This window comes from Haliotis rufescens, unplaced genomic scaffold, assembly GCF_023055435.1.
Source record: "Haliotis rufescens isolate VD_foot unplaced genomic scaffold, xgHalRufe1.0.p SCAF_5, whole genome shotgun sequence".
Taxonomy (NCBI): domain Eukaryota; kingdom Metazoa; phylum Mollusca; class Gastropoda; order Lepetellida; family Haliotidae; genus Haliotis; species Haliotis rufescens.
In genome coordinates, this window is record NW_025964223.1 from 19,058,933 (window position 1) to 19,070,974 (window position 12,042).

The window sequence follows — 12,042 nt, forward strand, 5'->3', positions numbered from 1 at the left end:
ACATCACGTGACATAGCGAGGCGACACGTTTTGCTTCTAGTTTATCTTCTGGCCGTCCTGGGGCATCCTCGGGAGGGAATATTCACGGCCAGGCAAGCACTGATGTCGATAAGTGCAACACGTATGTGGCTACATATTCTGCTTTTTTCTTGGCTCGACGTTTGTGATAATTCTGTTGAACAGAATCCCACGTCCTTCCTGGCGACACCCAAATTATCTGCCCCTGTGTGGATGAGCGCGGCCAACAACTTCAAGCGGTGTCAGTGTAGAAGTTCAGCAGTGAGGCCCGGTGAGTAGATCTAGAACTAGTAGTATATTTTATACAGTGAGGAGTAAATATTTTTTCGTAAACCTGTTTTATTTCTGTGCGATAGATGCGTAGTGTACAAATGCAACACATATGTGTTTTGCAAGTTTGAGCTTTTGTGTCAAGCACATTCCTGTCATTCCTGTCAAGCACACATAAAATCCCAGCAGTGTCCCTTTAACCACACTTTACTTATCGTTAAAGGGGCACTGATCTAAAGCAATATTCCCCGGGACTGGTCGTTGCCTTTGTTATTGTTTTTTCCCCGTGAGTACCCGGATGATACGCAACGCAACTGAGCGTGACAAGAGACTGGGCAACCATCTGCAAGGACATCTAAATAAACTTGGAGGCAATATTTGTTTTACTCATTTTTGAACATTGATTGGTTAACCGTGATCTATAAAGATTTTGACAAAGGGTGCATGTTAATTAATTTCTTCAGCCTAAACAAACAGACAAAAAGAACAGCGAGCTCATTTTGAAATACCCCTGATTGTTATAGTTTAATAATAAAAAAAAGTACCCATGCAGTGAAAACATTTTCGGATTTCGGATAGTGTCGATAATACGATTACTTCTCCCTTGTCATCCATGTTTTCTGGTATAACCCTACACTTGTGTATTTGTCGTCATTCACTTGATGCTCAGTTAATGAATTTATTACAGGTATAATTAGTGGCAGCACCACTCAGAATACCTGACAAAGGTTCCCATTTGGCATTTATTGTGTCTTGGGTAATTATTCAATCTAAATCCAGGTTTGAAGTGAGGTGAAATGTGTGTTGTGTAATATGCACGTGGCAGCCCAGCAAGAGATGGATGATCAGTTGATTTACTTTTTTGAAAATCAACTGATTGTTCCTAGTCATCAAAGGATTAACAGAAAATACACTGACTGATTAATCACTGTTATCTTGCACAGTGGATATGTCAAAAGTAAGTGTTTACATGTCTAGGTTTACGAAAACAAAGGGAATACACTCATATCATGGCGTGAAGTGCCGATGTAAAAACAACATACTCTGTTTAAAGGGTTAACCGATAATACGTTGATTGATTGCTCATTGTTATCTAACTCAATGGATTTTTCTAGGAACCGTGGACTTTATGAAAATAGTTGTCACTTGGGCTTTCTCAACGACGTTTGAGACTTGACACCTATGTGAAACACCTGAAACTGATCTAAGTGATCAGTTCAGAAATGAACACGAGTTATAATATCCCAAAACGATATATATATTTTAAAATATTTGATTGTTACAGAGACACGTGACATCGAATAAGTTTCTATGTACAGCTGCAGACATGTGGGATATTGTTCCTTTGTGTGGATATTCACGGATACATTCCTCGAACAAGGAAGCTGCCTAAAATTATACACATATATTTGGTAGGTTGTAATAATGATATTTGCATATTCCGGCATTTAATATATTTCCTAAGTGAAAATTTTGCACATTTTGACTGTAAAGATATTAACACGATAATATAAGCAATACTCACGAGAAATATTTACTTTGTGTTGCAAGTCAAAATAGTGTAAATGAAAATCGTACAATTACCAAGCAAGTTACTTATCGAAACTTCGTCACCATTACCCATGCCACCCACAAAGATACCTACAATTCTTTATTATTTCCAAAACTGTATTACATTTTGTTGATCAATGTGACCCTACGCCCTTATACTATCAGTAAGAGTGACAAATGCGCCTACTAATTGAGCAGCACAGGTCGTGAACTAGTCTAGGTTTCTGCTATATCATCGGGGTACTCACGGGAAAAACAATAACAAAAGCAACAACCAGTCCCGGGGAATTGCTTTAGACCAGTGCCCCTCTAAACGATACTCCCACGAAGATCCGAGTAGAGAATGGGTCTTTAGCAACCCATGTTTGTCGTAAGAGGTGACTAAAGGGGTCGGATGGTCATGCTCGCTGACTTGGTTGATGCATGTCATTGTAATATTTCTGATATTTCTAATTGTGGCAATATAATTCTATTTATGAAATGAAGATATAAAGATGTTTCTTCTTCTAGCCAGAGTCAGTTGTACAATTCCGACTTTATTCTGACTATATATATATATATATATATATATATATATATATATATATATATATATACTCAACAACAAAAGTTCCTGTGACACCAATATTTTGGTTTATCATATAATGGGTAGGTTTCTCGGCAATATTAAGCCAACGGATAAAAACAATATCCGTTGGGGTCATATGCGGATAGAGATGCAAATATCAAAGGTCAAGTTGGGACTACTTTCAGTGTTTATAAACAAACATGGTGTCGGTCTTGTCATTCGGCAATCGAGTCAGAATTAACCATCGGGAATATGGATAAACTACAGAGATAATTGCTATAATTATCAAAAGAAAAGTCTAATATACTTAAAATCAGTGTCTAGCTGTGACGTAGCCAAGGCATTTTATAAGTTTTGGCAACTTTGGAGATATAAATTTCAAAACAATTTTGCTAGGGCACTAGGCCTAGCCAAGCAGGATCAATAGCCATATCTGTGCTTGTAGACCTCTGCGACTTGAAACCTTTTCCACAAATTAAAATAGTTGGATTTGGCCGAAATATGTTTGAATTGCTACCTTGTTTCGTTTTGTCGCTATTTGTACATCTGATTGCACTTTTTAACGTTATGACAGAACAGGTCGAATGTCAACAGCGCCTGAACGTGGCCGTGAAGTCTCATAGACTAGGGTTAGAGTAGCTTCCCTTTGACAAAGGACAGTTACTCTAGCCGACAGACCGATGGATTGCCGCGAAATGCAAGTAAAACAATTGTTGTTTTGCGTATATGTTGCTTCGCCTCTGTATAAGAAACAGATTTCAGTTGGAACTATATCGGCTACTGTCACTGTCCGACTGTCACATCACTTACCCTGTGACGTAATAAATATTAATGCGCACATTCCAGGAAAACTCGCAATGTTTAGGTAATGTTTGTGAGAGTGGGAAAGCGATTTTCAAGCACAGAATTAAAGAATGACATTATATAATAAAGAGGTTATCACGCTTGTGTGTTTGGGGATGGTAAATATCCTGTATTAGGAATAAACACTATGTATTTAGCCCGCCAAGGCTCGCTAATTACAATGTTTATTCCTAATGCAGGATATTTACCATCCCCAAACATACTCGCGCGATATTTTTCAAACAAGTAAAGTTTGGTTTTCAATATTGTAGTACATGTATGGAATCAAGTCGCAAAAACGCAACTGCTACAGAAAAGCATGCATTCCATGCAAAAGTTGACTTTTATGCAAGCGCCATGCATTTGACTATCCAAGAATGGGTATAAAAACATGTGCGTTAACGGAATTCCATATGCATTGTTTAGCATCATGCTGACAACAACCACTCAGAAAAACAACAAAATTACGCAATTATTCAACATTCAGAAATGCCACACCTGTCCGAAAATGAGTGTCTGCGAGCCATTGGTATGCTTGAAGCAGGATTGAGTCAACGTGATGTTGCAAGTGAATTTAACGTCCACAGAAACACCATTTGGTAACGTTGGCAACAGACGGATGCAGTCAGAGACCATCCTCAGAGTGGCAGGCCACGCATAACAAATAATCGACAAGACAACTGGATTCGAACAGCACACCTACGAAATCGGTTCCAGCCAGCAACAGTGACTGCAAGAAGCATCCCTGGCCTTTGACGAATATCTTCACAAACCGTACGTCGTCGCCTCAGATGTGCAGGGATTGTCGCCAGAAGACCCGCCAGACGTCCCATTTTGACAGGAAAACACCATCAAGCACGTCTACAGTGGTGCAGACAGCATCTTCGCATGGCGGCCATGCAATGGGAACAAGTTCTATTCACTGACGAGTCTCGTTTTCACCTCAGCCACAGCGATGGACGGATTCGAGTGTACCGACGTGGAGGTGAACGTTACGTCAATCATTGTGTCATGGAAGAAGATTGGTTCGGGGCGGCAGCGTAATGGAATGGAGTTGGATTACAGCAAGACAGAGGACCCGTTTGATAGTGGTAGAGGGAAATCTCAATGGACAGCGCTACCGCGATGAGATCATCGGCCTTGTTGTTCTACCGTTTTTGCGTAATTATGGCCCAGGCATTACCTTTCAACATGACAACGCCCGGCCTCATATTACTCGACTTGTTCAGGATTCTCTTCAACAAAACAACGTGAATGTCATCCCCTGGCCGGCTCGATCCCCTGATCTCTCACCCATCGAGCACATGTGGGATGAGATGGATCGGTGCCTTCGACGTCAACCACGTGTTCCACAGACACTCAAGGAACTTCAAAACATGCTCCAGCAGATATGGACAGATATCCCACAGGACTTTGTGTGACGCCTGGTCCATTCCATGAGACGAAGATGGGTTGCTTGCATCGCAACCAGAGGTGGACACACACGCTATTGATTTGTAAATTGACATTTTGGCATGTTCATGTTTTTTTATGAATTCATGCATTTTCTGAAGTCAGTATGGCAAATTAAACCATTTGAACACTTACAGGAGTCTTTTATCTGTTGCAAACCAAAATTGTTTCAGTTTTGGTAAAAAACATAACTTTGCATTAAATCTTATTCAATGTCACAGGAACTTTTGTTGTTCAGTATGACTGTTTTTTGGCAAACATTTTTATGAATAAGGGAAGGGTTTTGTCATTTTATTTACAAAATGGTGTCATTTTATTATGATTAAGTTGGATTTTCTAATTTTGTGATTTCGCCAAGGAGGTTCAATTAATATTTTTTCAATGCCTCATATTGATCTACATTTATTTTTAAGTCCTGACATTTAATACATCTTGTTATGGGTGTCAATACTTCATAAAGGGTGTTCTCAGTTCCATGAAATTATAACTGTGAAGATCAGCATTTTTGTACTGGTAGTATATGCTGTGTTCCTTTGATTTTGGTAAATTCTCAATTAAGGTTTTAGCTTCAAGGTGAAATAGATGGCGAGAACGTACATATCCTTGCCTTCTTCCTAGTTGATTGGGGGGCACGGGTGGCCCAATCGTCTAAGGTGCTGCAATTCGCTGTGCAGAGTTGCGTCCCTTGGACACACCAGAAACCTATGATTGTGGGTTCGAATCCTGGTTCTCCCCGATTATGTTTCTATGTTTGTCAGCACAATACCCGTGCTCGTGGGTTTCACCGAAGTGGTAAACATCTGAGACCTGCATCACTTCGGGCTTTCCTTCCACATTAAGCTGACACGCCGTGATATAACTGGAATAATGTTAAAAGCGGCGTTAAACCCAACTCACTCACTCACTCACAAGACCTTAAATGGGAATTAGAAGCAATAAACCAAACTGTTTTTCACGTTCAATTCCAATGTAGTATCATGTATCAATCTAAAATTGATACACATACCAGAAATAAAGCATGTTTGGTCACTATGGATCCAGTGTTTTCCTGTCGCTACGTTCAAGACAAGTGTTCCTGATTTTATAGGGGTAATAAGTAAAGAAACAGGACGCTGATGTGACAAAAGTCTTCTATCTTTATTTGACTTTGGTATACAAATTATAATACCTCTGTTTAAAGTTTGAGTTGAGGTGGTTATTCTGAGGTGTTTCATATACAAATCTATGTTCAAATTGGCGGCCTCGTTGGAGTGATATATTTTATCAATATATTTTAAATAAAGGAGTTTGCCTTGACTAAGATGACTTACACATTATAGCTGTGAAGATCCGGGGTAGAATAGGTCTTCAGCAACTGATGCTTGCCGTAAAAGGTGACCATGCTTGTGGTAAAAGGCGACTAACGTTATCGGGTTGTCCGGCTCGCTGACTTGGTTGATGCATGTCCCTCTTATCCCAACTGTGTAGATCGATATTTATGATGTCAATCAATGGATTGTCTGGTCCAGACTCCATTATTTACAGACCGCTGTCATATAGCTGGAATATTGCTTTGTGCGGCGTTAAACAACAAACAGCAACAACGACTGATTAATAACCGTTCAGTCTGAAATTATGTTTTCTTGAGTATTAAGACAGGGCTCGTACATAATGACAAGAGTCGACTACTACTGACATCTCCCGTTGTTGTATCATGACCATGGGCGGATACACCCCCCCCCCCCCCCCCCCCCCCTCTGTATCCGCCCATGATGAGGGACGGCTGGGTAGTCAAGTGGCTAAAGCATTCACGCCGAAGGCCTGGGTGCGATTCCAACATGGGCACAAAGTGTGACGCCCATTTCTGGTGTCCCCTGTCGTGATATTGCTGGAATGTTGAGAGACTGATTGTTGCTGAATTGAAAGACGGTGATACTAGCGGACCAGTAGACCAGTTGTGTCTAAAACTATCAATTTGGGACTTATTTTTGTCTTCCTCTTGTTCTCTCCGAACTGTCCCAGTTATTCTGTAAAGCAGCAATTAAAACCTTTGTTGTTAAAAGTAAACCCCCCCAAAATGGTATGGTAAAGACTTTCAAAATATGAAAAGAAAGTTCAAGAATGCTAGATGTACTTATAGACTTACTAAACTTGAAAGTGATAAAACTGTACTGAGAAGTGATACAATAGAAAAAACTGTGAAAAATGATTATAACAATTACGTGAGAAAAACTAAAAACAAATTCAAACAAATGGCGAAAAGATCCAAGACAATTTTGGAGATTCTTTGAAAAAAATAAAGAGTTTGAAAAAAAATATATCAATTGACCAACTTTATGCTTTTTTTAAAGAACTTACCCGGGGTAATGCAAATGATGTTCATGAAAATGAGTGTACACCAATTATAGATTTCCAATCTGATAATCAAGAACTTAATAAGCAATTCACTGTTGCAGAAATATTACTGGCAATCAATTCACTTAAAAAGAGAAAAAGTGTTGGAATTGATAAGATAGAAATCGAGTAACTTGTATCGAGTAGAGACCTAATGATTAATGTTTATCATGAACTGTTGAATTTAATTCTTGAAAGCGGAAAATTTCCAAAATCATGGCTGGTTGGTATGATCAGACCTATTTACAAAAAGCAAGGTGACCCCTCCAACCTGAAAATTATCTCCCAGTTACCATATTATCTTGTCTTGGTAAATTGTTCACGGCAGTTTTGAACAATCGCTTGACATCTTTTACAAATGAGAATTAAATTATTTCAGAAATACAAGCTGGCTTCAGGAAAGGTGACAGTACTGTTGACCAAATTTTTTTATACTCTATGGTTCAATAGATATTTTAAGGGCGAGTAAAAAGAAATTGTACTGTGCATTTGTGGATTTTCAAAAGGCCTTTGACAACATTTGGCGGATCGGATTATGGCAAAAGCTCTTATCATATGGTATCTCTGGAAGAATATTTAATCTTGTTCACAATATGTATTCAAATATAAAATCTTGTGTTGTTCATGATGAAGATATTAGTATATCAGGATATTTTACTTGTAGCAAGGGAGTATGGCAGGGTGAAAATCTGTCACCATTACTGTTTGCAATACATTTAAATTAAACCTTTTTGAGAGCCCACAGCTGTAAAGGTGTGTCCCTTGAAACCTCTTTTGGGGTTTTGCAACTAATGTTATTACTGTACGTAGACGATACTGTAATATTTTCGGAAAACCCTATTGACTTACAAAATAGTCTAAATGTCTTCGTATTATACTGTGAAGAATGGAAACTGAAGGTTAATCTAAAGAAAACAAAGATAGTAATCTTTGGTTCTGGCACCTGCAAAAAAAGTAAACTTGACTTGAAATTTGGAAATAAAATAATCAAAATAACAGACTGTTATACATATTAAGGAATTGCTTTCAATATATAGAGAATCTCACCCTGTCTTTTGATATCAAATATATCATTAAAATATATCGTGACGCAGTCACGAGTGAAAATATTACTCTCCCCACTTCACGAGATGAGATAAAAGTGGTATTTGAGAAAACACATTGAATTTTCTATTTATTATATACATGTTTTATTTTTATTGGTAACCAATGACATCACAATGGCCTGCAAAGCATTGTGATGCAATTTCATTGCAGCGATATCTACAGTGTAGATATTGCTTGATCTCACCCAAGCGATATCTCCTGTGAGAGCCAGTTTTGGATGATAAAAACATCTTTTACACAACCCATCAAAAGGTTAAGAGCACAATCTTCAAAAAGCCTTGTTTGCTATTTTGTCCAAAGCCAGAAATGTATGTCTCCGAACAGAATGTTTACTAATATCTTTTGACCACATGGTAGCGCCAAGAGCAATGTATGGTTGCGAGGTGTTGGGTTTCAGTGACCTCACTTACGTAGAAGGAGTTCATTCAATGTTCCTAAAGTATATACTCCATTTAAGAAAATGTACTTCATCATATATGTTGTATGTTGAGACTGGTAGAACCCCTTTAACAATTAGTATCAAGAAGCGGATGGTTGGATTCTGGTACAAAACTGTATCCTGTACGAATAATAACAAGCTTACCGTAATTATCTATAACATACTTTACCAGATGTATATCACGAACAATTACCATTCTAAATGGATCAAGTGCATCAAGGATATATTGGATTGTTGTTGTTTAAGCTTTGTATGGTTAAATCAAAGTATTGGCACTACTTGTTTGAGTGTTCACATTTAGAAACTGATCGTCAGCGCTATCTTAAAAAGTACTATTATGTCAAGCCGAATTATCATAAACTTCAACAACTATTTACTACTCCTAAAGTCTCAGTGTTAAGAAACCTCAGCAGATTTGTCTCCTGTATACTAAAAACATTTAGGTTATATTCTCATACTTATAATCATGCGAGTATGCTCTGTTATCAAATGACTACCTTGCATTTATGTCCATGTACCACTGTGCAGAGTTGCGTCCCTTGGGCACACCAGAAACCTATGATTGTGGGTTCGAATCCCGGTTTGCCCCGATTATGTATCTAGGTTTGTCAGCACCATACGCGTGCTCGTGGGTTTCACCGAAGTGGTAAACATCTGAAACCTGCATCACTTCGGGCTTTCCTCCCACATTAAGCTGACACGCCGTGATATAACTGGAATAATGTTAAAAGCGGCGTTAAACCCAACACACTCACACACCATGTACCACTGTGAGTGGTTAGTTATGGAATAAACTATGTCTATGTCTGTGTCAACATTATCCCATGAGTGTTCAAGACGATTGGCATGACGTTTTACTCTGATTGAAAAGTAGATTCAGATGCCTCAAGAATATTTTGAAAATTACACTCCTCCAGTGTTTCAGACAGTCTGCAGAATTGTTATTTCGTAAGTGGAGAGAACGCTTGATATCATTATTTGTTCTAGACTGTACTACCATAAGGTGTGTCGTTGTTACATACACTTTACTGAGTGTTGTTCCACATTGAGTTAGGGGGCACGGGTGGCCCAGTCGTCTAAGGCGCCGCGATTCGCTGTGCAGAGTTGCGTCCCTTGGGCATGCCAGAAACCTATGATTGTGGGTTCGAATCCCAGTTCGCCCCAATTATGTTTCTAGGTTTGTCAGCACCATACCCGTGCTCGTGGGTTTCACCGAAATGGTGGACGCCTGAGACCTGCCTCAAGAATATTTTGAAAATTACACTCCTGAGTGTTTCAGACAGTCTGCAGAATTGTTATTTCGTAAGTGGAGAGAACGCTTGATATCATCATTTGTTCTAGACTGTACTACCATAAGGTGTGTCGTTGTTACATACACTTTACTGAGTGTTGTTCCACATTGAGTTTCAGAACACACGGGGATGTCGACAGATGGCGCAGCTGCTGAAACCAAGATGTCCGACACTACCCTCACCACCGGAACACGTGCTGACATCGACGACAGAGCATGAGATTCAGGGTATGAATTGCAAGGAGAATGGACCATTATCATCTGCTGCTGGGTCTGACGAACACCAGACAGCTCCATGTACGTCTTCAGAGATGCAGGCTCATCAGCTCCCCACCACGGTCAGTACAACACACCCACCAGCTGAGGGGGAACACGAACATCGTCACAAATGTATGGTATGTGAGACAACCTTCACACGCCTCTCTTCCCTTAAAAGACACACGAAGATACACACAGAAGGGCGTAGCTATCAAGATCAGACGAAAAGCAAACAGTGTAATAGATGTATAGTATGTGAAAAAGTGTTCAAACGCCGCCAAGACCTAAAACAACACATGACCATACACACAGGAGTGTGTAGTGACCGAGCTAAGAGACAACGCGAACGTCGTTACAAATGTATGGTATGTAAGAAAGGGTTCAAATCCCCCCGTGCTGTGAAAGAACATATGAATATACACACGGGGGTGTGTAACTTTCCATGTGAAATTTGCGGGAAGAAATATTATGTGAGTCAGAGTTTGAAGGCCCATATGTTCACCCACTCCACGGACAGGCCACATCAATGCGAGCTCTGCCCGAGTACGTTCAAAAAGCCAAGCGAGTTAAAGAAGCATATGTTGGCTGTACACGAGGGAATACGGAGAACGAAATGTAATGACTGCAATAGGTACTACTATCCATTTTTTGGGAGTGACGAGAGGCATGCGAGGAGATATCATGTTGGAGAGGACTACAGAATTGATGCGAAGCCATTCAAGTGTTCACTTTGTGATGCTCGGTTTAAGGAACGGTGGTACATCAGCGTCCATGAAGACGTAGTACATTCAAATGAGAGACCTTTTTTATGTACCGTGTGTGGTAAAGCATTTAAAACAAATTTTGTGTTGCAAGCTCATTCTGCTGTTCATATGGAAGCAGAGGCAGTTCGTACTGAATGTAAAGTATGTCAGAAAATGGTCAGGAGAGCTACCATTTCTACTCACATGAAATGTCACGAGGAGAAGAAGTTTTTGTGTAATACTTGTGGGAAACAGTTTTGTACGAAATCTCAGCTGAAGACCCATGAGAAAAGCCACCTGGCGGTGAGAGCACATGCCTGTGAGCTGTGTGACAAAAGATTCACTCTCCCCCATCAGCTGAGGGCCCACAGAAAAACCCACTCTGTGTCAGAATCCAAGAAGTCGAAGTGACAAGACTGCCCCCCCCCCCCCCCAATAACCTATGAGAGCACTCTGTGTCAGAATCACGAAGTCGAAGTGACAAGACTGCCCCCCCAATAACCTATGAGAGCACTCTGTGTCAGAATCCGAGAAGTCGTAGTGACAAGAATGAGTACCCAATAACATGTGGACGCACAGAAGAACAATTCTGTATTGGCACAAAATACATTCAACTGTTCATTGACGCAGGAAATACCTACAACTGCATAAAATAGACTTGTCCGACATTGCCGAGGTCAGATTTTATTGAGGGAGTCATTATAAAATATGGGTAAACATATTTAAAGCTTGTACATTATATCATCATCCTTAAAGAGGCCTTACATAATGTTGATATCTCATATAAGAAAAAAACCCCGACTCGTGGTCATTGTTTATTGTACAATAAAACACTGCAGGGAGAATAAACCGCAGTCGTCATTCCGTGTGGTTTTCTGAAAACATGCTCGAACAACTAACTGTGTCAGTGTTACAGCTGCCACAATTTTGGTTGTCCGAGGCGGGCGTTGGTATCCAAGGAATTAGGACTGTACACAAACATGAGAAATCCCTAAAGGGGGTCATAACCCCGTGTGCACCAGCTGCTCTGTGTGTGCCATTCAGCAGTATACAGCAGTCAAACAAAACGACCACCGTCTCTTTTCTGGCTTCTTTCGCCGTGTGACCCGTGAAGATCGGTGATTTACCG

At 40.0% G+C, this 12,042-nt stretch overlaps 1 protein-coding gene across 1 annotated transcript; it reads left to right on the forward strand.

The window, feature by feature from the left end:
- Positions 1 to 11,691, forward strand: LOC124145251 (zinc finger protein 888-like). The gene is made up of 2 exons (XM_046514990.2): positions 1 to 289; positions 10,032 to 11,691. The coding sequence occupies exon 2, from the start codon at positions 10,053 to 10,055 to the stop codon at positions 11,322 to 11,324; it is 1,272 nt and encodes a 423-aa protein (XP_046370946.2). The 5' UTR covers positions 1 to 289; positions 10,032 to 10,052; the 3' UTR covers positions 11,325 to 11,691.
- Positions 11,692 to 12,042: the final 351 nt, after the last annotated feature.

What these genes read in the sequence shown, in the direction of transcription:
- LOC124145251 (XM_046514990.2), top strand. Translation starts at nt 10,053, where the DNA reads ATGGCGCAGCTGCTGAAACCAAGATGTCCGACACTACCCTCACCACCG.